The 27,176-nt window shown below is 33.8% G+C and overlaps 1 protein-coding gene across 1 annotated transcript; it reads right to left on the bottom strand.

The window, feature by feature from the left end:
- Positions 1–121: 121 nt before the first annotated feature.
- LOC111054379 (protein painting of fourth) lies at positions 122–27,176 on the bottom strand. The gene is made up of 10 exons (XM_039426290.1): positions 27,139–27,176; positions 19,774–20,190; positions 17,958–18,251; positions 16,171–16,430; positions 11,642–11,794; positions 9,676–9,786; positions 7,342–7,492; positions 6,618–6,686; positions 5,167–5,373; positions 122–2,710 (listed from the first exon to the last, which is right to left on the bottom strand). The coding sequence occupies exons 2-10, from the start codon at positions 20,134–20,136 to the stop codon at positions 2,642–2,644; spliced, it is 1,677 nt and encodes a 558-aa protein (XP_039282224.1). The 5' UTR covers positions 20,137–20,190; positions 27,139–27,176; the 3' UTR covers positions 122–2,641.

The raw sequence follows: 27,176 nt of genomic DNA, 5'->3' as shown, positions 1-27,176 counted from the left end.
AATGACGGTTAAACTTTAATCGTGATTAATTTTACGAGAACCATTCAGAGAAGGGTTTTTTTTGGAAAGGATGCATCTCTGATTGGTTCTCGTGAAGAAAGATGAAATTATTACAACGTAGTGAGAGATTAAAATACGTTTTATTGGTAAAACAACTTTGTGACAATTAAAAAATATACTGTACTATTTTACATGACTAAAAACAAATTATAAATAAATTTACAGTATTGTCTAATACTGTTTAGCGGCCTACTAATATTGAAATTAGTATCCGCCCAGTGCTCGTCTAATTCATTTTTTATAAAATAACAAGAATATTATGTTCGCGGGCTGAATGATTGATTAATAGAAATAATTTATTCCGAAGCGAATGACATTTGGTGAGTTTAATGAACAAAAAGTTCTTAGATATTCTATAAAGATTCAACTGGGAGATAATTTTATCGAGATTTCCCACATCCTTCATTTTCTCTATACATTATGCAGCATTAAAACATGCCTCTCCGATCACCTACTCTATAAACAAGCATAATCAGTTCTAATCTAACTTACACTAATACTGAGATTTCCGGTTAAAAATTCACCTCTCTTACAATATTAGTTTATTCTATTATTATATAATAGAATATTAAAATATAATATACTGTATTTATATTATGTCAATATTGGTATCTTAGGAATAGACAACTTCAGCTGTTGATCCCAGACATTCGCTTTCTACCACTCATGCATTAAAAATAAAAATGCATTAAAAAATGGTATTAAAATAAAAATGCATTAAAAATGGTATTGAAGAACAATCCCTACTTGCTTCAATATCACTTACTTCAAAATGTGAATAAAAAGCAGATAAATTTCAAGATAGATTTCAGGAGAGAAATGTAAGCAATGAACCAATTCCAATTATCTGTAAAAACCAAGAGAAACCTTAATTGCGCTGATGCAAAAAAATATATAAAATTGTTATTTCCGGGGTGATAACGGCAAGAAAATTGACATACACTGGTGGTAACTCCACTATATTAAATAGTAGGCCTACTTTCAAATAGATTTCTGTTCTAACACACAGTTTATAGCACATAATTATGAAGCAAATTTTTAATATCATTAAATTTATTAGAAGAGGAAATGAAGGATCTCATAAAAATATAAATGACAATTTTTGTCAACACTAATCGACACTAAATTCGGCTTTAACCAAATTACAATCAGAATTTTTCTAGTTTTACAATAATCTGCTCACCATCATGGAGGATTGTGAACCCTGAATTCTATTCAAGTTATATGAACATTCAAATGCCGTTTATAAATCACACTAGACGTTCAACTTTAAAACCATCCGGTTTTTTGTCGGTTTTATACAATAGTGTTACTGCAACCACTGATCAATAATTATAATTTATCAATATAAATAATTTCAAAACAATAATATCACTGATAATCAATACCACTTCACAATAATCAAATTTGAGCTGTACTTAGGGTATAACCACACTGAAAGCGAAGCGGAGCGGAGCGTGGCGTGGCGTGGCCAGAGCGTTCATGATACACACAGGAAGCGTCTGAGCGTCAAGCATCTGGAAAATGGCGTTGTCCAAGTTTGCACGGACATTACTTTGTGAAAACAATTACTTGAAGTATTGGATTTTAGCTAAGCCTGCTAGGACAGAGTGGGTTAATGAAATTAACTTGAATCGTAGATTATTAGGTCAATATCACCATCTATTTAATGTTTTAAGAAAGCAAGAGTCCCGATTTTTCGAGTACCTACATGCGAATGTCAACTTCAACCTTTGATTCCATTTTAACAAGAGTGAAGCCTGATTTTGAAAAACAAGTCACTAATTGGAGAAATCCAATATCTGCTAAAGAAAGACTTGTAATTGAAAATTAATTACAAGGTTTAAAATTTTGTGTTTCTTCAATGGTTCCAAATGGTAAATGGGTGGAAAATGGTAATTGAGTGGAATATTTCTAATAAATTAATGGATTCAAGCCATCAAAGAACTAACCAGCTTGTTCCAAAGTTTGACGACACGCTCTGCGAGTAGACGCTTGCAGTGTGTTTTAGCTCATTACTCAACATTGTTGTGTTAAAGAAACATATTTGGGCCATTACCTGTTGTTTCCGATGTGATATTGTGAATAAATAAATAAACATGATATTGTTCACGACGCTCCTTGACGCCAAGCCAAGCTCCGCTCCGCTACGATTTCAGTGTGGTTGTACCCTTAGAGTTGTCTTTTCAGATCATCTCTAGTATTCAAATCAGAAATTATCAATACAAATACAATATTACACTTATTTTATGTCAATAAACAGGAAAACGGAGATTGGAATTATCGGAGTACCCGTTGAAGATTCAATTTCAATTTTCTGATGTCTGACTGATTAATCTACTACACAATAAGATGAAACATTAATTCTGAAAATAACTCAGACAATATAATATATTACATAGGTAATCAGGTGCATTTCACTATGAAAAACTGCAGAAGAAACCATTTTAAGTAAAAACAATATACTGTATATAAATCACACAATTACTGAATATCACAATAAATTATTCATACACAGAGGTTCAACACTATTGCAGTGTTGGTTGGTTCACAATGTCTTTTAATGATTTCAATCGGCTCCTCATCCATTCCCATTCTTATCGTGCTTCTTTCCAACGAACTGACCAAGCGTATCGAATAAGTAAGCCACCTGAAAAATAAAAAATCATTTATTTATTTCCAAAAAATAACATACAAGACGTACACACTACTAGCCAGGCTGTTACATTATGTTGAGGTACAATTTTATTATAATGTATGTTCAACTATTAAATAAGCAATTTGCGTTTACGTTCAACATTCAATCAATAACCAATAATTCTATACCAATAGAGGAAATTTATCCCAGCAAAGGTTATAACAATATCGTTAACGTCTGTACTCAGCTGTCAATTCATAGCGATTTCTAATCAATTATTAATACATTACAATAAAGTAGCCATTTATAATAAGTTTTTAACATGGACGAAGCCATGTGGCAGATTTATGGAAACAATTTATTACATGATTCCATTGTCAATATTTATGTTATGATCTTGAACGCAATTCCAATCTCAAACCCAAGATGGTTTGTTTTTATTTTCCTTGGTCTACTGTGTGTATAATATTGAACTCGAATGTTTGGTCTGAGATCGGATTTGGATTTTGTTCTTTTATTAGTCGCCAAAACATAAATCCAAGTTTTTATATGTTCAATATTTATTTATAAAAGCTATATAAATGATTTTAACTGGTGATATTGCTGTCAAATGAATGATGCAATGCAATCTATCACAAAGGTTTTAGAGCTAAGCAAAATACTATGCCATGTTGTCTATTATATATAATATGAAGCCATACAATATACAAATACTGTACAGTAAAATGTATTACAGTTCGGAGAATTATATATATTTTATATAAATAAAAATATGAATCTGAGTACGCTTTTAAATATTATTTTGTCATTTTCAAGTCTTGGAAATGGTATTAATGTCCGAAACATGTTGTGACAAAATAGTTTGAAAGTGTACTGAAATTTATATTTTTATTCATAATAAAAGTAGCCCTGAAGAAAAAATACAATATTTTATATAGGTATATAATATTCATACTATATATTTTATACTCTCCTAACTGTACAGCCCGTGAATTTAACTAGTTCAGATATTATTGAAGTTTTTCATGAATATTTTCAACTCAATGAAATATGTATCCGATACTATAGTGAGGTCCACGTTATAGTGGCAGTAAAGAAAAATAGGAGAACAGCGTTGCCAATTCTCTCCCTTGCCACTGTCTTCTATAGAGGACAGCTGATACCGGTAATTTATTAGCTGTTCATTCTTGTTTAAATGGATAAATGGCATTTAATTCGTCGAGAAAATATATTGTTCAATGTTTGAATAGCTAATTTTTATATTTAAGATGAAATATTTTGTTGATTAATAATATTTCTAAATGGTTAAACCCCGATCTGGCGACGTTGCGGAGCAAGTAAAGAATAGAGTCATCTGCTTAGTCATAGGATAAACAAGGATAGCAACACCAATGTTAATTAAATACTGCCATTATAACATGGACCTCACTATAGTATACAGAGTGTTTCAGAAGTAGTGTCGAACATTTTAGGGTATTGTCCTGGATGATAGGAGACTACAAATGTCGTATTTTAAGTGTCCAAAACTCAGCGGTTATCCTTATAGCTGCCATTGTGTTTTTTCCACTTATGAATATTTATCTCAAGAACGAAATGTTGCATTGATCTGAAATTTGGCATGAATATTTATGCAATAAAGGCTCAACTTTAAAAAATGAAATAAAGCATTTTCGATGTACATATTCATAATGGCGGCCATTTTAAATTTGTTATTGCAAATTTCATGAAGACCGTTGGAAGGATACCTCATTTATTAAGATTGGTCAGAGAAATTAATTATTTTTGTACAGCATGCATGATCATGAACGAAAAAGATCATCTGAAAAACATTGTAAAATCAGTTGTATGGCCATATGGAGCCATACCGAGTTTCAAAGCTCCATCTTAAATTAATACAATTGGAATTAAAAATGTAATATTAATGTTTAAATTGTGAGAAGTGGTCATGCATGCAATACGAGAATAATTAATTTCTCTGTTATTCTTTGACCAATCTTAATAAATTAGGTATCCTTGAAATCTTGATAAAATTTTCCTACTTTTTTGTCTCTTGTAAATTTTTTGTAAAGTGAACGGTTTTTGTGAAATTTGCAATCAACAATTTAAAATGGCCGCCCTTTAGAAAATTTACATCGAGAAGTTTTTATTTTATTTTTTTAAGTTGGGTCTTTATAGCATAAATATTCATGCCAAATTTCAGATCAATACATCATTTCGTTCTTGAGATAAAAATTCCTAAGTGGAAAAAACAAAATGGCAGCTATAAGGATAACCGCTGAGTTTTGGACACTTCAAATACGAAATTTATTTTATAGTCTCCTATCATCCAGGAACAAAACCCTAAAATGTTCGACACTACTTCTGAAACATCCTATAGATAAATATGAATGACGTTTTTTTCAAGAATATTTTCAGCATAATGGAATATGTATGTATTCGATAATAATAAATGTCAACTGTAAACTTACATTTTCTTCGTTTTTCAAATCTTCAACAGTGGGCTCCTTATCCTCATCGTCATCATCATCATCGTCGTCGTCTCCTTCTTCTTCCTCTTCTTCTTCCTCGTCATCATCATCGTCATCGTCATCGTCGTCATCATCATCTTCTTCTTCTACTTCTTCATCGGATTCTTCCACATCCTCTTCTTCAATTACCGGTTCCTCAGTGCCCTCCTGCAATTCAATTGACAGTAAACAATTATAAATAATAGATAAATTTTAATTCTTACAATTGAAAGAAATACACAACAATGTTGAACAATAAAAGAGAAAACCATTTTCAATAATGTTAGACAATTCTTAGGGTTTGTGAGAAGTCAAGTTGATAAGTAAAGAAAATAAGTGAAATGGAGATCAACCCATTTCACTATGACGAGCCATTTACTGAAGTAGGTTTCAAATTGTTATTGCCAGACCATAACGTGATGACCTGCAGCTTCTAAATGTTAGCTATGCTTTGATCCACCACATTAAAGTAATTCAATCATTGTTTTGCAATTTTGATGTATACAGAAGCTTGTATGAGCTTAATACTAAGGTTGTACAATACACGAACCAATATAAAATAGAAGAAAAACGGAAATACCAAGTAGAAGCATTAAGAAGACATGAAAACCCCATAACTGATATTTATTGGAAATGACCTACTACATCCAAGAATTAAATGCATCGATCCTGATATCTTTAAATGAATGATCCGTGGTTGCGTAGCAGCGTAGAGATCCCAGGTTCAAACCCACTTATCACCAAAGATTTTAACAAGGTCACTCCCGTGTTGTCTAACGGGCACGTTAACTGTCGGTCCCAGCTGAAGTATGACAGCCGTAAGGCCCATTGACGGCTTGAATTATATATTTAGGCTGGGGGGACCTCCCCGCAAGGTAGTCGCCTCCAACAAAAGCCATAGCAATGTAATTTTTGTCTAAAAGTAATAAATGCGAAATGTGAAACCTCTTTTTTCAAATACTGACAAACATCAAGCAATTTAAAAAAAACCTAAACCGATAGAATCGAATCAAGTCGTGAAAGTTTAATACTGGGGAAATGAAGTACCATCATAACCAATAAGATAATCGAGACTCCACCGTCATTTAGCTTGAAGTAATAGTATATTTCCCACGTAAGGAAGAAATGTGTGTTTGTTTGATAATCAAAGATTACTAAAATCAGCAAACGTACAAGAGCGTACGAAAATTCAGCAACTATGGCAAAAGTATGAAAACAGCTGAATAGAGATGAATACAACTATCTCGATAAGTAAATCGTTTGTTTTACAAGTTAAATGATAGAACAATGATATAAAAATACAAAAATCAATGGAATTGTAGCCCTGTAACTCAGTACTATGAAGTGCAATGATCTTTATAATCCAGGAATTCCGTGGATTAAATGGGATGCAAAACATGAAGAGATCTTACCTCTTCTTCTTCTTCAGTTTTAATTTTATTTTCAGTCTTTACATCAGCAGCCTTTTCTTTCGTCTTAGTCTGCAAAATAATAATTCATATAAGAAAAACGCAAGCAAATAATGTATTATAGGTACAACGGACAAAAAATAAACCTGACCTTCGCTTGTAATATTATCATGAGTACACATGAATATGCAATAATAAAAAGTATTCTCATCAAAAGAACTGATACGACAAAAAATATTGTTTATAATATTCATTTTAGACCTCACAGCATAATTACAACTGGAGGTTTGACAACTGGTTAGCGTCTTCGAAAGTGAAAGCTCTATAAAAATTACAATGATTATGTTCTGAACAATATAAATTATCGAAGATGTGAGTTGATGCAAAATGCTCATTTGATAGAAACTTTCAACTCGACTGAATAAATTCAAATAAATATCCACTAAATAGGCTTCTCCACATCCTCGAAACATACCTTATTGAAAAAGTTAATATAATCATCAATATTGACAAACAATCAACTAAATAATCTTCTTCACATCTTTGCAACATACCACATTGAAAAAAATGATATAATTATTTTTAATATTGACAAAAATAATCACAGATCTTTCAGGGGATCCAAATGTTATGCAATAATCATTTGATCCAAATGGTTATGCAATAATCATTTTTAAATTTATGTGATTTGAAACGTGAATTGAATTGAGATACTTGAGATGCTTACCGATACTTTGGGCTTCTCACCCGGTGGACCAACAGTTCCTTTGTGCCTTCTAAACCTGAGAATAATGGACCTCGATGTTATCGTCATGTCGAGGGCTTTTTTATAAGCTTCAATTGCTTGGTCAACGTTTGTGTACTTTATGAAGGCATACCTAGAAAAACAAGAAATTTCCAATCTCACGTAAAATGTTTCACTTCAAATATTTATTTTAATAGTCATACCTAGAAAAATAAGAAATGACCAATTTCCATGAAAAAAGTTTCACTTCTGATGCTGCAAAAATACATGAATAATAATTTATTTTGTATAATATAGCTCACAAAATATTATATAAATTGAAGAATAATTTGGACAAATTTCACAAATAATTTCTTTAGATATCTGAAAGGTGGATTCCCACACATTAGTATCCGTGTGTACAGTGTCTGGCGCAGTGAAAAATAATTCCCATGAGTTCTAAAGTGACTATTCCCACTCAGTCTAGTGGGAATACGAAAGCTGACTGTACGTCCGTCACCAGCCAGAAGCTGAATCAGTCACATAGTATTGGCAAATAGTAGTGAGTCGCATAGGATTTTCAAACACTGTACACAAAATTAATTACTGTAGTTCTAAAGATGCGTACAGACAAATGCACCACGAACACGCACATTTCACCTTTCATCACATTTCACTTTTCATCAGCTTATTATCATAGCTGATGGGAAGAGAAATGCGTTTGTAGGTGGCGCATGAATCTGTACGCAACTCAAGGGTCAAGCCACAAGAAGCGTTTTTGCACTAACGGCAGACGAGTCGGCAGGGCTGGAAACTCTCCAATTGACTCATTATCAGCTGATTCATGTATGCCAACTCAATCAGCGTATTACCTTATGAGTTGATTGAGTTGGCGTTCGGAAATCAGCTGGTTATCAATCAGCCAATTGGAGAGCTTCCTACCCTGCAGACTCGTCCGCCGCCAGTGCACAAAACGCCAGAAAAACGCTCAATGTGGCTTGGCCCTGAGGGTTGTAAATATTGTCTGGTTTTTCGTAATAATTGATCTGAATGATTTTAAACTAAATTTCCAATAAATGAAGGGAGGGAATTTTACAGAGTACAAGATCTTTGAAAGCAGTCAGTTTAGGCAATACAAAAGTCACATAAACCAGTGAAAACAAGTCTAGGCTATAAAGTATATTCAAGACATATTTAAATAATAGGAAAATAAATCAAATCGAACAATTTTATTGCAGAATGCTCTTGAGATCATTACAATGATCAAAATTCAACAACATTCAAAACATTAAATAGTAAAAAACACAGTCAGTAGATAAATATAAATCAAAATGGACTACATTGAATTGCCATAGTATTAACATTTTTATAAAATTATTTTACCCCATAATAAGGATTCAACAACAGGAAGTTTTCAATTGTTTTCAAAAATGAATGTGGTGCCCTTTTTTAATAGTTGAGAAGTTGATATTGTGGTAATTATTCATATTGAATGAAAAAGACTAAGAAATTGTCAACAAACCACAGATTTATTGATACTTAGAAAGACCGGTTTCGGTTATTACACCATTGTCAATCTCTATTAAACTGTTTATCAGAGATTGACAATGGTTTAATAACCGAAACCGGTTTTTCTTAGTATCAATAAATGTGTGTTTTTTGACAATTTCTCAGTATTTTTCATTCAATATAAATATAGTGTCTAATTCTCCCAGAATAGCATTGAATAGTTTGATAGAGTTATAATATAATGTTTTTTGTGAATTTACAAAGTTACAGAACCTTACCACTAGATCATTTCTCCTTCTGGTGTTGAAATTGTGATTCATAACCTGTTGCATATATATATATATATAATATATATATATATATATATATATTATATATATATATATTATAATTTTGCTTGACATACGCGAACACTGATATACACAAATTGAGGGTAGTGGCATCATGATACGATTGATCTCTCCCTACAATGACCTCTGTAAGGAAGGCCACAAATTAATCACACAGCTTAATGACTAAGTAGGACCTTAATTATAGATTCAACAGGTAATTCAAGATTCCCTCTCATTTTATATCAGCTACACATTCTCAAGTTTCATTTAAGATATTTATCATCTCTATATTGATCCATTCATGAAATCATCACAAATAGGAACGTTTGCACAGTATTACCGGTATCATTCGTCAACACCTTGTCTTAAAATACTTTTGAAGAGTTACCTTTGTAAATAGATAAATAAATAAATGAACTGAACCTATAAATGAACAATTGCTGTATTTTATTCGAAAATATTAATTTTCTTCTGAGATAGAAGCAATGGTGCTTACCGGGTGAATTTCAGTTTCCTGGCATAGCCGATATCGATTCTGTGAGCGTTCGGGAAGAGATCTTTGAAAACCTTACTGGTCAGTGTTGATGGTAGATTTCCGACATATAACCTGAAAATAAATCATTCATTGATTTAAATTCAATTACTAAATTAAATGAAACATTTAAAACAATTAACAATGTTTAAAACATTAAAACAAACTACAACAAACAATAATTAAAGCAAACAAGTTAAAAACTTCAGCAAAATAACTTATTACAAGAGCTACAATTTAATGAACGAATTCGCTTCCATTTTCCCAGTTTACCATTTGTTTCTATTTCCCGAAACATGATACTTAGGTTAAATTCGGTACGAGTATGCATTTGTGGTGCCGTTTCGAGTAGATATCTTCGTTGTTTGATTGATAGTCCTCAATTAACAGTATTGATCTTCATTCAACTGATACAGGCATTTATTTATGTACTGCATCATGAATAAAATAAACGTGCAATTGTCACAGCCGCGTATTATGTAATATTTCTTATTATATGATAAAACAATGTTAAGAAACTAGTTTTAGATTCAATCTGCACCTCTACTACAACACATATAGCATGGATTCAATACGTTCACTAACTACGGACATAGAGAAAAAATAACATACGAGTATATCCCAAATTTCAATGTTAACTCAAGTCGATAGTCCTAGTAGTTCATTTCACACCAGTGTGACGCTGGTAGTCTTTCATACTGTGCCATTCTTACACTCTTGACCAGCCAGAACAATAATAATAGACAGTAGTCGGCTTGAATCACGGTAACAAAAATCTTGAAATTTGGAATATAATACTACCCATACCATGGGATATATTCTTATACTACGGAGTTCTATCTATTAATAAAGTTTGTTATCCTTTCAACGGTTTTAAATTGGTAGACAATCAGTAGTACAAAGTACCAACTACCTCAGTTCACCACCATAGTACCATGTACCAAGATCATGGTTTCATGTACCAAGATCAAGGACCCTTCATAACTTCTGCTCTCCACTTAATAGAGTTTTGAGGCTATTCAATAGCGTTTGTGAAGGTGTTGATGTGCATGGCCCTGTTAGTGAGGTTAGAAGGCGCATTATTGAGGCTATTTATAATTAAATTTTAATTCAGTTTCTGAATTGATTCAATTAATTTGATGTCTGTGATTCTTATTAATTTTATAGTGTTGATGAAACATACAGTTTAAATCCCTTAAATTTTATACTTGAATATCTGTTGTTGTTGAAACTTTTTCTTTTCTTCTCTGCTTTCATCAATTTTCTTCCCACAGTGGCACATGTTTTCCCTTAACCTGTTTCTATGCTCAATTGTAGGCCTATTCTTTTTATAACTTATTAGATAAGTTTTAGATGAGTTTGGATAAGTTAGATTAGTTTTATTCTGTATTTATTATTCATGCTTAGACTATTTACAATTACTTATGCTTTCCTCATACTTATCATCTTTCTTATATATTTGTGAATTGCATGTACTGTATCTCTCATTTTTATTTCTTTTAGTAACTTACTTTATTCGATTGTAAATGGTAGTAAAGACTGTTTTGGGCTTAATGCCTGTAGTCTGTAATAGTTGTTCTGTAACAAATAAATTATAAATTATAGTTAGGCTGGGCGCACAACAGTTAGTCAAGACAAGACAAGACATGATCAGACACGTTTAATCACAATACTTTACATTGTTGCTTATGAAGACATGTCTAATTGCAATGACTAATCAGTGTGAGTTGCGTCATAAGCAGCTATGTGAAGTATTGTGACTAAACGTGTCTGATCATGTCTTGTCTCGTCTTGACTAATTGGTGTGCGCCTAGCCTTAAAGTTACAATATAATTAAACTTCTTCTCGTTTGAAATTCAATAACTATAATAAATTTAAGAAGGTAAGACTAGTTAGAAGATAAGGAAAAGTTAGCTGGAATTGATCTTACGTGTATGGGTCGATAGCTTCCGGTGTGACTATTTCTTCATTCTTGATGACCTTTCGCTCAGCAACCACATGACCGTTGCCGAATTTTATTTTGTTTAGTTCGCTTATGACTTCATCCACATTACTGTCATCCTTCAGTTGAATGAAACAGAACCTGCAACAAAACATTAAACATTATAATTCAATATCTAACAAGGTACAGCATTCTTTATGTTTAAACAGAAAATATTAAATTAGAATTCAATATCTAAAAAGGTACAGCTTTCTTTACACTCTATACATATTTTGCTCCATTTGTTCAGATTAGATTAGGTTAGAGAATCAGGTCTACAGCCGCTGAAACCATACAGTCATAATAACTTATTGACTTGACCATATCATTCACTAACATTATTGACTTGTACTCTATTATGTGAGTAGGTGTTATAATCTTTTGACGTGATCTTATGCATCTATATATATGCTCATGGATCAAGAAAGAAATCTATCTATTTAATCAAAGAGTAATGAATGAATTGTATAGAAAAATGACGAAATACTATGCCTTAAATAATTTATTATACGCTATACATTAGTAATTATCAAATTTTAATTCTAAAGAAATGTCAGTATTGGATCAATCAATAATAAATATTTAATTCTAAAGAAATGTCAGTATTGGATCAATCAATAATAAATATTATAACATAGAATTGTATCCCAATACTTGTAATTATTCATTCCAAAAACCATTGGAATTCAAGAAAATTTATTATTATTTACTTATTGAAATTAATCATGATTCAACTGATAATTTGATAAGCAATGCATTCCATTTATGAAATCATTTGTTGGTGATGGATAGCAAAAATATTGAGCGGAATTGAGCATCGGACATCTAAGACTTGAACACTCTTGGTTTGTGGAGCTGTGTCTATTGAGTCCGTATTGATTTGAAAGACTAATTCAAACAATGAAAATTGATAGAAACTAGTTCCACTTTCACACAATTTCTGGTACCTACCGATAAAACTGAATGTTTCAAGCTATTCATGACAGTATATTACCCGAAACTAGTTCTCTTTATTTTTATTAGTCTTATTTATTCTCTCTTAATTTTATTAGTGGTATTGACAACATTTTAGGTCATTATTCAAGACGGGTCCTACAAAAATATTTTGATAGTCGACAGTCTTGAGAATTACATAATAAAACGAAGTACAAAACACAACTCCATAAATCAAGATGACCCAGACATTACTGTCTGAATTTTGTTTAAACGCCAACGTATGATTTTAATATAATTTATTGAAATCGATTATTTCTCTCTTTATTCAATGTGACATTTCTATCAATCTATTAACCTCACTACTCACCACTACACATAAAGTTATGGGCCTGTATTGTTTACAAATAAATAATATAATTTGTATTGAAATATATTTTATATATGATCGCTGTTTAGGAAACAATGAATTTTCTTAATTGTTTCCACACTCCATTAAACATTTTTTCGATAAAACTTATTCTGTTTAGAAATAAATAATTATATTATATAACTTAAATTGAAATATAAATTATTTATAACTAGCAGGTAACCCGTTCTCTGCAAGGGTCAATTAAAAACTTCACCAACTGGAATCTTGAAGAATTTAAAACAGGCCTATAACCACCCTCGGTAAATTAACAATCAATATTAATAATGCAAAATTTCAAGTTAATCAATCCAGCATTTTAGACCTGATGATGCGTCATTCGTGAATTTCCTATCCCTCACATGTATAAGCCGATTCTTTCCTTAATTTATTAGTTTATACATGGTGGATGAAAAGTCCGAGAACGGCTTAATATCTAATACACAAAAATTATTTGACGGTGGGTGTGATTGGGGATCCTATTCAAATTGAAAATACTACTTTACTATAACTTCAAAAATCTGGTCGCCATCTTGGATCCGCCATATTGAATGCAACTTTATTTTTTAAATAGGAAGGTGGTCATGCGATACATGATTTCGATACAAAATTTCAAGAAAAAAGAATGGCGAAAACCGCATATATTTATATCTCAAATCGTTTAGAAGATATTCAAAGCAGAAAGGAGAGAAAAAAGTCCGAGAACGGCTTAATATCTCATACACAAAGGTAATTTGATGGTGGGTGTGATCGGGATCCTACTAAAATTGAAAATACTACTTTACAATGACATTGAAAATATGGTCCACCATCTTGGATCCGCCATATTGAATGCAACTTTATTTTTTTAAATAGGAAGGTGATCATGCAATACATGATTTCGATACGAAATTTCAAAAAGAAATGAATGGCGAAAACCGCATATCAATATCTTGAACCGTTCAGAAGATATTCACATTATTAATCAATATAATGCATATCAGAAATGAAATACATAAATGGTATTGATAAATAATGTGAATATCTTCTGAATTTGTAGTCATAATAAAGTAGTATTTTCAATTTGAGTAGGATCCGCAATCACACCCACCATCAAATTACCTTTGTGTATGAGATATTAAGCCGTTCTCGGACTTTTCACCCACCCTGTATTATAGATAACTGTCTAGGAAACAATGAAATGCTTTTTCGGATTCCACTGTCAATTCAATTTTTCGATAAAACTTATTCAAAAACAAAAATAATAAATCGAAAACGAAACAGCAAAACAACAGTATTCTACACTTCTACCTTATCTTTCTTTTCATCCTTGTTCTCCGCAATCTTCTCCCTTTTAGTTCTTCATTTTTCTCTACTCAATGATTGCTCCAGTTCCCCCGATTAACAGAGGGGCAACAACTAATATCTGGTAAAAGAAATTGATAAAATTGGTAATAATTGGAAAGTGATGGGACTAATAAGTAATAACTGATCTAGGACTACTTGGCGAATCATGTCAACTTCACTACTGAAAAAAACTAGTAAAACTTTATTCTGTTTAGAAAACAATAAAATGCCAGGCTATTTGAGTTAACTGATTATGGAAATTTATTATTGAATCATTAAAATATATTTTTCTTGACGAATAGGATTTAATTGTTTATTTTAAACGAGAATAAAAAAGATAATATTAATATTACATCATATATACCGGTATCAGCTATCCTCTATAGAAAGCAGTGGCAAGGCCGAGAATCGGCAACGCCGTTCTCTTATCATTCTCCATTTCCATTATAACGTAGACCTCACTATAGTGTTGCAAAAAAGCATTACTTGGCTGATTGGCTTAAAGTAACGGACAAATTTGACACGGCATGCCCTACCTCCCCATGAGAAATAAATCCATCCCTCCCACAACCACAATCGTTGCCAGGTGTTTTATAAAAATATTAATCATCATATATGATCAGCTACTGTAGCTATTCTTTTTAGTATGTTTTTCTCGCTTGGCTGTATACAGAGTTTGTGCTTATTGTTGTCACTAATGTTTTTAAAAGTTGTATCTTATCGGGCACCTGAAAATTGAATTAAAATTGAGGGTTGATTCTCTTTTTGGATTGGCTTAACTTTCTTGGAGGGTCTTTGCTTTTTGGTGACTGAATTATTCCTGTGCCTTCTAATGTTACATTACTGCTATTACTGCGATATTGGAATAAAAATTTCTTTACGCAATTGAGTTTGAAAACGTATTTGTTTTGAAAAAAAAACTGGAATAATAATTTATTATTATTTATATGTTGAATATGACATTGATTAATAACATTCAGATTGGAATATAAATTCCAAGGCAATCCTTGTATTATTTTTCTTGAACATTTTTACGTTGTCACATTCGTAAAATAAGGTTACTTTTTTACGCATAATTCTGATACAATTTTATTGTCACATGTGTATGTGACAATATTCAATGTACTTGTACATTTGATGAATAAATATGATTGATTGACTTGCAAACTATAAATTATGAATTTAGATGGACTAATCCAAATAATTTAGGTATTCCATAACATCTATTTGGCTTTTCATCTACTCCAAAACAATAACTGAATTGTGTTTGCTCAGTTGTCTAGAACTTGAATTTAAAAGTCCGGGGTTTAAAATTACGCTGTTTCAAGTTTTTAACTTAACAATTTTTGATAAATCCTCGACTCTGAAAGAGGCGAGAATCTAATTCAAGTCCTGGACTTATAAGCCCTTCACTCAGAAAGCGAAATTATAAACTCCAGGGTCTAAGGTGATCTCTAAACTCCAGAGTCTATTTAAGTCCTCAACTACGTTAACGCTTTGACTCGGAAAGCCAATTTTCTGACTCCAAAGTTTAAAGCCAGTTAAAGTCTAGAACTTGGTTAAATCCCGAGCTCGGAAACCGGCCCAAAAAGTTTCCGAGCTTTGGAGAAGGAAAGGAGCAATGGCAGTGAATACACAAAGGTTGTGGCTGGCAAATTAAGCATGGCTTTGAATGGATACCATTGGGAGTGTTCACACATTGACAAACTCTTTATTTATCAACGTTGCACTCATCTGTTCCAATTCTCATCTGACTATTTTCGTGCAGTTAACTATAGTAGATATATGTTTTGCCTATATTCTAGCTTACCTAGGACTACTGGGCGATTGAAAGTAGACCGATTCGATGGCGACATTGTACTTGAGCACGATGTCGCGCGATAGGTCGGGATCGGGGAAGCGGAGGATGAGCGACTTGTCTGCCTGCGTCTTCTGGTACTCCAGTTCGACGGCCAACGCCTTCTCGGCGTCCTCGCGGTTCCAGTTGCGCGCCACCTGCCCGTTCTGCTGGTTTCCGCCCCCGCCCTTCGACCCCTTCTTCTTTTTCTTTTTACCACCCTGGTCGAATCTCTGCGCAAAACGAAATCAAACACTTATCTAATCAATCAATCAAAACAAGTACAGTTTTCGTTCGCCTGTCATTTTTCATGTGCCACAAAGAGACCTGAAAGTGTGCAGGAGGCGTTTCGATCAAATATGCCAATATAATCATATAAAATTAATCAATTTTGTTTAATGTTTCAAAAATAATGTTTCCGGAGACAATACTTTTACCTAGCTAATAAATTAATCAATAAAATTCCAGATTACCTTATGGAGCATATTAATCGAAATTCTGTTACATTGCTTAAAAAAAGAACTATTGAATGGATAATTACCAGATAAATCGAGGACTCACTTTTTGAGTGACTCTTATCTTAGTTTCAATAGTACCGTATGTTTGCCATCTCTCTTTCTTTCTCTTTCAACTCTTTCTCTTATCCTTCTTTCTTTCACCCTTATTCTACTTATTCATAATCTTCTTTTATTAAATATTATATTATATAATTTCTCATTCCATCTTAATACAATTGATTATTTTATATGATTATATAGGCATATATGATCGAATCGCCTCCTGCACACATTTAGGTCTCTTTATGGCACATGAAAAATTTATAATGGTAAATAATACAAAAAATCCTTGCTTTGTATGTATGTGCGAGCTTGCACTCAATCATTTTCATTACATCATACTCTAATTGCCAAATCTTTCTTCTTCCCAACTCCTTCTCCTGCTGAATCTTCAATTATATCAAGTTATAAATTGGATAATCTTACTTAGCCACTTTTGGTCTGACTCCTATTCGCGGACAAAGTCCATAAACATACTGTACTTTTTGTTAGTAGTATTATAGAAAAACAATAGCTCGAGTAGATATCCCATGGTATAGAGCGTTTATGTCGCAACTTTTACTGTTATCTCAAGCCCATAGTCAACGTAGTTCTTTCCCGTGATGCTGTGTGATGCTGGTAGTCTCTCATATTGTGCCGTTCATACACTCTCACCCGATCAAAACAGTAAAAATCTACAATAATCGATAGTAATCGACTTGAGATAACAGTAAAAGTTGCGACATAAACGTGCTATACCATGGGATATCTACTTAAGCTGTTGTTTCTCTATGGTAGTATGTTGTTCACTTGTAACTTGTGTTATACTTTTGTATGAATTTCGAGTGAATAAAATTTGATTTGATTTTATTTAAGACCTACGACTTAAATAGTCGTCTTTATGAAAGTTAAGAATGGCTCATCTGTATAATTATGGGGACTGGTTCGTATTATTGAGGAGAAGAAACTAGCCATAATGCTTAATTATTAGAACAATATGTTACAATTCCAAATAATTTGGTCAATGATTAATAATGCTTCTTAAGAACTTCAAAATTAGAATTCCTAAGTGACAGTTTATGAAATAGTGTCTGCAACGGTTTTATTCGGTCTGTAAAGCACTCATGAGGTGTTCAAGACACTCGCTCGCTTCGTTTTCAACTTACACATAACTCGTGCTTTGAAGACCCTCATGAAACATTAATTTAATTGATGTCTGCTTACCTCAGTGACAGTGCAGGGATCGTCCGGGTTGGCTGGTTTGGTGGGATCGCCTCCGACGCACAGCTTGGCCTCGTTGGCGGCGTTTGCGTTGGAGGCGGCTTTGTTCTGGTTCAGCTGACTGCCGCCCCCTTTGCTGCCTCCCAGCTGCAGCTGCTGCTGGCTGGGGGGCGGCAGCTGCATCGGCAGGAAGGTGGGAGGAGGCGGGGGCGGTTCCTCGAAGAAAGGCGGCGCCATGGGCAGGCCCCGCCCAGGTCCGCCCCGCCCGTACGGCTTCTGGTATGGGTGTCTGTACGGCTTACAACAAAAAATCAAATATTTCATTAAAACGCAGTTCAAATTCAAAGTATTTATTCAACATGGCAAGCACATGGTATTTTCATATGGGAGATTTACAATTGAAGGAGTGAGTGGGTAAAGGTGATAAATAACATTTGAAAAGTTCTAAGATGAATGGCTTCAAAGTTTTTCAACTGGAGCTTTTTATTTATAAACTTAATAAAGGTAATAAAAATTGTAAATTGAAATATATTATTCTTCTAGCAATACTTTTAATGATAATAAATTACTTTTATTATATTAACTAGGCTTGGCTTGGCTTGAATACTTTTGAGGTTAGACCTATTTGGATTTACTCATTATTTATTAGGCTATGTTGCACACAACTGTTTTCATTATTTATTGTGGCATTCTTTTTTTCCAAACTCAACCAGTAATTTTCATTCTCAAGCAATTTAAAATAAATACTGCTCTAATGAAAACATCTCAAAAGATACTGACAATAATCTGATAGAAGTAAACAGCGGTTTGAGTGGATGAAGGTTGTTAATACAGGGCATTCAATCAGAAGGAGAAAGGTTTATAATGAATGGATGTGGGTGGTGAGCGCACCACTTACCTCCCTTATCCATCAAATAACATTATTGCTGTTTAGACTGCACTTAACACCAGCATAAGACATGGAATCTCAGCTACTATTCACATAGGAGAATTTTGAACTTGTGGAATGTGTAGAGCGGCTTATAACCTTTATCCATGTGAAAATATCATTCTCCCAAAAAATGTTACTTATCGCTATTATCCATATCCCTTCTTCAATTGTAAATCGCCCATATGGACCCTAAAAGTCTGTATTTGAGTCGACGAATCAGTAGTCGATCATAGACATTTTGACTGATAGATCAGTAATAGAATAGATAAGTTAAATACAAACAATACATATTGTTACATACTGTATTCAATCATGTAAATAATATTATTCTAAAAATATATACTGCATTTGTAGTGATCTCCACTATTGGTGGAGAAAGTGATAATTGAGTCTCTGCAGTCATCCTACAAAAAGAACGATCTTAGTTTAAAGGGCCATGAATAAATAAACATTTGTCAATTTTGAAATGATACCTATTTAGTTCACAGCTATAAAAATAAAATACAATAATTAAAAGTGTGCGGTAGCAATCGGCTTGATCTTTTGAACAAATAGCACCCATAATGATATTTTGGAACAAATAGCACCCATAACTGTATTTATAGTGGGCTGGTAGTGAATGTAGTGAATATTATTGGTGGAGAAAGTGATAATTGAGTTATTCATGCTTCACTACAGTCATCCTACAAAAAAGAACTAGGTGCCAGGTAGTTACAAAACGCTTGTCTTCAATTCCTCACCAACGTTTTTGCAGCAACTGAATCACCAAATTACTCATCCGCAACTCACCAGGTGCCAGGTGGATAGAGAACGCTTGTGTTCCATTCCTCGCCAACGTTTTTGCAGCAGCTAAATCACCAATGTGCCCACACCCACACCCCAACTCACCAGCATTCCTTGTTGAAAGTTGAGGCCCTGCTGATAGTTGTGGCTTTGGAAGTTGTGTAGTCCGCCGCGACTCAAGTTGGGCCGGTAGCCTCCGCGCTGCGGCGGAGTGCGCTGGAAGGGCGGAGGACGCATTCCACTTCCGCCAACGCCTCCACCTCCACCGCGAGGGGGCGGCACATGCGTCACGTGCGGCAGCGGCGGCGGTGGAGGCGGCGGCTGGTTGAGGTTGGGGCCGTTCTGCGCCCAGAACTGCGCCTGCGCCTGGTTGAAGAAGGCCGCGTTGCCCCAGCCGCCGCCTCCGCCTTGCCCCTCCAGGAAGGGCATGCCCGCGAACGGCTGCTTCAGGGGCGGTGGCCCCTCCATCTGCCAGCTGTTGTTTCCGGTCCCCGCCACATTGTGCCCTCCTCCATTCTCCGCCTATTCAATTCAATTTATTAACAGCTGACAATACAAATTGTAAAACAAGGCAGAATCAGAATATAATATGGTCATATAATTTGATCATGGTCATAAATTTTGTACGAGTAGTCGAGATTTTATCATTCAATATAATCATTGTAGGCTAAATTCAATCATTATCATCTTAATTCTTGAATTGAGTTCAAAAATATTTAATTATTTGAAAGTATTAAAAGTCATATTCATTCAATCATTCCACCTATTCAATCACTGTCATCTCAATTACTATTTATACAATACAATACAAATAAATTGTATTTCCATTAATATACAAATAAACAATCTAATCAATAAAATGTACATAATATTCAAAAATACAATAAATGAAATTTACTACAAATATAAATAAATTGCATTTTTTCGGAAATTAACCTACTGAACTATGTGAAACCTATGTTCTAGAGCAGGTGTAGTAGTAATACAATAAAATTTAGAGTGGGGGTGCAAATACATTGGGTAAGTGAGCTCACATATTGTTCGAAATTATGTTTTCTATATTATGTCTTCCAGTTGTTGTGATCCAGTTTTTAACGGAGCATTTAAATTTTCTTGAGTTTTCTATTATCTTGATGTGTACAGGAAGTAAGTTGTGGAGTTTTGGTGCTAGGTGGTTGAAGTGTCGTTGGTATGTTGCCTTCCTAGCCACGTTCGTGATAAGTAGGCTTCTATTCCTAGTGTTATGACAGTGGTTTCTGTTTTGAAAGCTTTCTGGGTTCTTGTGCAGTCTGCAAATAATTTCTAGGGAGTAGAGTTGTCTTGCGTCCATCACACCAAACTCATTGTAGAGCAGGTCTGATGGATAACGAGGTGGCTTCTGCTTGATTATTTTAATTATTAGTTTTTGCACTTTTATAAGGGGGTCGAGGTGAACGTAGTTTGTTCCTCCCCATCCTACAATTCCATAGGTAAGCAAAGACTGAACTAAGGAATAGTAGACCATCTTCAAGCACTTCTCGTCTATAATTGTTCTCAGCATTTTGAACTTGAATATTATTTTTCTTAACTTCTTGCAGAGGCAATCTATATTATGATCCCAGCGTAGAAAAGAATCTAGTATAATGCCGAGGTATTTTATTGTTGGTTTTCTTTGGATAGTGAATGCCGTGGTGTTGGAAAAGATGACTGTTAGAAGGTTTTCTGTGGGCTGTCCATGTTGTGTAGCTGAGAAAGTTAGGAAGTGGGTCTTGTCATAGTTAAGAGTGAGCAGATTCTGATTTAGCCAATGTGAGATTTTCTGTAACCCAGTTTCAGCTTTACTCCATGCTATTGGCCACGTTGGTCCTGAAAACAAAAGAACTGTGTCATCTGCAAAGGTGGTGATATTGCCTTCGATTTCCATACTGCACAGAGGATTTATATAAATCAAGAAGAGTGTTGGACCAAGGACTGTACCTTGCGGTACTCTATATTCAACGTTGAGCTTGCTGCTTCTTTGTCCATTGACTCTGACACTCTGGGTCCGGTTTGACAAGTAGCTTTTCAATAGATCCCATGCCACTCCTCTGATTCAATAGTTGTAGAGTCTCTCCAGCAGAATATCATGTGACACAGTATCAAATGATTTTTTCAGGTCCAGGAAAATTGCCAGTGGTTTCTCCTCACAGTTGATTTTTTCTGTTATTTGTGAAATTACATTGTGGATTGCATCATTGGTACTACAGTTTGATTTGAAGCCATATTGATTTGGTGATAAAATATGTTTCTTTTCAAGGAAGTTAATAAGTCTTGATTTGATACATTTCTCAAAATTTTTGCTAATATATTTAAAAGTGATATTGGTCTATAACAGTTCAAATCTTTCTTGTCCCCTGCTTTAAAAATTGGGCATATAATAGCTTCCTTCAAACACTGAGGAAAGGTACCTTCTCCTAGGATTTTATTGGCAATCAGTGTTAATGGTCAAGCAAGAGCTATACTGTTCTGTTTGAAGAGCTCTGGTCTGAAGTTATCTGGGCCTGGTGCACTGTCTGATTTGAGACTGCTGATTATTTTTATCATTTCTTCTTCATCTGCAGGTGTAAAAAATATTGTCTCACATACTCTAGTGTTTGTAACTGTGGGTTCGTCTGCAGGTTGTTGATTGTTTAATATATTTTGTGCCAGTTCAGATCCAATATTATTTTTGAAGAATTCGTTGAAAACTTTTGCAATGTCTTCATCATTCTCTCCCAGTTTCAATTCTTTTCCTTGTACATCCAGTTTTTTGATTTGTGTTCTTGGTCTCTGAACTTCAGTTATTTCACGTATCACCTTCCATGTCTGCTTTGCATCTCTCAAGTTTCCAAACATGTGGGAAAAATATTGTTTTTTTTTTGCTTCTTCTATAACTCTAGTTAATAGGTTTCTGGATTTCTTGTAATATTGGTGTAGTTGCAAATTTGATGTATTATTTCTACATTGTTTGTGAAGTTTATCTCCTCTCCTTATTGATGTTATTATTCCCACTGATATCCATGGCTTGATTTTCTTCTTTCTATGTGGAACGAAGTAAGCTTTATTACATTCTTTCACATGCTTATTCATTATAGTGACAAACTCTTTCAATGCGCCTTCAGTACTATCCTGCATGTGAATGGAGTCCCATGTTTCTTCCACAAGCAGTGATGAAAACTTGACTTTGTTGAAGACTTCTCTGTTTTGCTTCTTCTCTGCATTATCAATATCTTTGTTGCTTCTTATTCCTAAAATAGTGATGTAGTGGTCTGTTATTGAGTTTTGAAAAACTATTGGCATCAGGTCTTTTTTGAAAGCTGGAAGTATTGATCTCACTTGGGCGTTCTTTGTGCTGATTCCTGGGTAGAATGATTTAAGTGCAAAACAGACATCCACTGAACACCGCTTAGTTACTGTTATATATTCTTCCGGCTCACAGAAATCTGAAATTTTGTTCCACTTGGTAACTACTTGTGATCTATCTATATAAGGAATCTGGTTAGAGTCACCCACAACTATTATTTCCACTGCTCCACTTAATTCTGCAATAAAGCCAATGTAACCCGCATGCATCATTAGCCCCTCATCAATGTATACTTTTTCATATTTCTTGCCTGTATTATTGATAATATATGATGCCTCTGTCCTGTAGTCTGTTCTAAGCTGGATAGGTATGTTATGACTGGCGTATTGTTCTGAGACTGAATCTCTTATATCCTTTATGCTTGCTCTAGTTTGAGTTAAAACTAAATCTTTTCCTGGAGAGTGCTTTCGTATTATATACGTAGATTTTCCACAACCAGGCACTCCTTCTATCCAACTGATTTGTGTGAATCTGGGCTTGTTCATGTGAATTTTATTAATTCTACTTATTAGCTCGCCATCTAGCATAAGCTCTGTATCTCTAGTGACTAATATGTAGTTTTCATTTGTTTTGAACTTATTCTCCTCTTCTAAGAATTTAACATGTTTGCCTCCTTCTTCTAAACTGTATCCCATTCGGTATAGAGTGTTTGATTTTAATAGATTTTTTTTCATTTCATTATCAAATATGTTCATATCTTTTCTTTTTACTCCATCAATTGCTCTACTTGTCACGTAATGACATATACCATTGAGAATCTGCTTGTAGATTTTAGCATTTTCAGCATCAGCCTTTTCAAGGAGGTTACGAAGGTCTATCATTGTATTAACATATCTTTCGTACTTTGACACACCCTCGAAAAATCCAGCATGATACTATGTAGCATTATATATTCCTTGATTGTAAAATACAAAACGTAGGGCTTCATTATCCAATACAGGACTCAACATACTTATTGCCGGCATATCTTGGATTGCATTGTTGAAAATATCAATTCCTACTATTAAGGGGTAATTAACTAAACTCTAACTGTTCAGAAGAGCAAGTGTATTGATGAATCTCTGATGAGCTTGTTCGTTTTTTTCTATAATGAATACTTGACAATTAGATTTTCCAGAGAAAACTTTTATATACTCTGCTTCAGTGTTAGTAAGTTGTTGCAATTCATTCAGATCAATTTTCGAGCATTTTAAAAATTTTGAGAGCCCCTTAGATAACAGCATGTTGTTGCCTTCCTTGCATGCAAAAGAAATAACTAAATCTACATATTCTCCATAATTATAAACAAGATTAGTTCTACTTTCTGGGGTTTTTACAGTCATATTGAAATTTCTCAATTTGTTAAAGCATCTCACATATATTTCTACTAGAGGTATTATTCATATTATTTTGTGCTATAATAGAAACTTTTTGTTTACTGAAGCGTTGCACGGTATTATGAAAAAAGTTTTTAATACCCATAGTCGGTCTTTTTAACTAGTTTCCTCAATGCTTTTTCATATTCTGGACAGCTTTTGTCACTAACTTTGTGGTTTGCTGGATTTTTTGATTTTTTTTTTGCAATTAGCACATTCTTCTTTTTTGTTTTTATTTGGATATGCCTTGATTTGATGACCAGTTTGCGCACAGTAGCTGCATGTGTTTTGTTGGTGATTACAGTGACAGCCAACATGATTTAATCGTTAACTACTAACAGACACGTAGTCCTTAACGTTGCTCCAACACCAATCTATAATATATATACTTTCCTTATATTTTTGAGTCTGTTCCTCATATCTGCTACACATTCCACCACCCAATTAACCTGATTTTTGTCTTTTGGACCAATCTTGAAAATTGTAATGAATGAATTTTTGAATTGCTCGATCTGCATTGAATCTTGCAGATTCCTATTATAAACTTCGTTAACTAATTCTTCCTTACTCAGCTCGGCAGGGACATTATGAATTACTAATCTAGGTCGTATTTTATGTGGCTCACTTACCTCAAATTCAGCATTTCTTAGTGTAGACTCACCAAAAATGTTATTTTTGCCCACATTAGAGTCCATCACTAGAAGCACTCCCCCACCCCACACATTGATCGTTTTTTCATTTTCAATGAGTTCTCATTGGAAACAGTTTTTTTCACAATTTTTTTTCAGGTTGTCACTTATTTCTATCTCTGTGCCCTGGATGTTCTTCGGTTTAATCAAAACAGTTTTTTCCTTGGGTATTGGTCTGCTCTTCTGTTCACTCATCTTCTCGGCAGTTACACCTGGCTTCCTTTCTTCCTTCTTCTTGTGTAGTTGAACCGTTTCGGCGTAGGTTGGCTTATTCTAGATTGGTGTTGGAATTGAGAAGTTTGATTTTAGCTTTTCTCAATTTTTTCCTCAATCTTGCTGAGTCTCATATCTATCCTCGTTTTATCAGCTGCAACTTCACTGCTCTCACTGGTTTTTCGTGCGGTGATTTTAAATTCAAAACACAGCTCCAGAAAATACTCGTAGTCGGCCTTAGATATTTTTTTTCTTCTCAAGATAGTTTTGAGCCCCACACCTTGAAAGATAATATGTAATTTTTATATTAAAATAGGCTATGTAAAGATTATTGTGATTTCTCAAGTTCATTATATTTATCACTCGACTCCATCTGTCCTGAATTATTTATATTTTCACTCGACTCCATTTGTCCTGAGTTATTTATATTTTCACTTTCTTCAAACTCCGATGCTAAAAATTGTGATAGTTTTTCTGGTGATCCCATTTCATATCGAAATCACCGTTCCAAACGTTGACCCAGTTTCACGAATCACTAACGAATACTATTTCACTATTTCACTAACGAAAATTTTGCTGACTGAACTTAAGACTACGACTAACAATGAAAACGATGTTCACTCTACGACTGCTGAACTACTAGGCTACTAAAAAATTTAATTCCTATATTTAGTGTATCTCTTTTCTTACTAAGCGATTGGTCGTTTTTACACTTACCAAGTGTGTGCCGCCACTCAGAATAATTGTTCTCTGATTGGCTGAGAATCAGCTATAGGTAAGAATTAGTCAATCGGAGCTGGAGCTGGATGGAGTTGGCCGATAATTGGTAACTTAAGTGTAAAAACGACCATAAGGTTTTTAATACCAGTGCAACCATGATAGAGCAACAAGAATGAGTTTTGTTTAATTTATAGAGTTTAGTTTATAAATTAAAACCGTTACATGGTACGATAACTTATAGAATTTAGCCCAGAATGTGAAGAATCAGAGTATTGAATGGAAAAGACTAAGAAATTGTCAAAAAAACACTAATTCATTGATAATTAGAAAGACAGGTTTCGGTTATTACACCATTGTAAATCTCTGATAAACTAAAACCAAATACAAGAGCAGCAGAATTTATACTAGTAGGCGATTACTGCTATTGGTCGAGGGCATGATCCTCCCACTCAACGGCCATTTTGTCACACCGTTGAGTGGGAGGAGACTGTCTAGCTAGGCCAATGGCAGGCGTTCATGCCCTCGACTAATAGCAGTACTCGCCTACTAGTATAAATTCTGCTGCTTTTGTATTCAGTTTTAGTTTATCAGAGATTGACAATGGTGTAATAACCGAAACCGGTCTTTCTAATTATCAATAAATCAGCGGTTTTTTGACAATTTCTTAGTCTTTTTCATTCAATATGAATAATTATCACAATATCAACTTTTCAACTACACAAAAAGTGAAACTAGCAAATCAGAGTATCTACGATGAAATAACAGAAAGATGTCTTTTCAACAATGTAGTTTTCAAGCTGCAATGTATAGGACTAAGTTAGGACTGATGCAAGTATGAAATTTATCCACTAGCAATAATACGTTAAAGGTATCTTAGGCTATTGTTAAAATACTACATTTATTTCAAAGCTATTTCTTTACTAATACAAAAGACAATAGTAAAACAAAATTATCCAAAGCTATTGTCAGGCATAAGTTAACCGCTTTCAAAAAGCCTATACTAAAATCTATGTTTCATTTATTTTTCATACAATCGCTTGATTACAACCATAAATTAAATTATAAATAATGATTTAATAATAAATGCAAACCGATGTAGAATCATTATTTTTAGGCTGACAATTTCACTTACCTTTCTTTTTTGCCCGGAATCAATTTTGAAGGATAATA

Source organism: Nilaparvata lugens, chromosome 4 (genome assembly GCF_014356525.2).
Source record: "Nilaparvata lugens isolate BPH chromosome 4, ASM1435652v1, whole genome shotgun sequence".
Classification (NCBI taxonomy): domain Eukaryota; kingdom Metazoa; phylum Arthropoda; class Insecta; order Hemiptera; family Delphacidae; genus Nilaparvata; species Nilaparvata lugens.
This window is presented reverse-complemented; position numbering and strand designations above follow the sequence as displayed.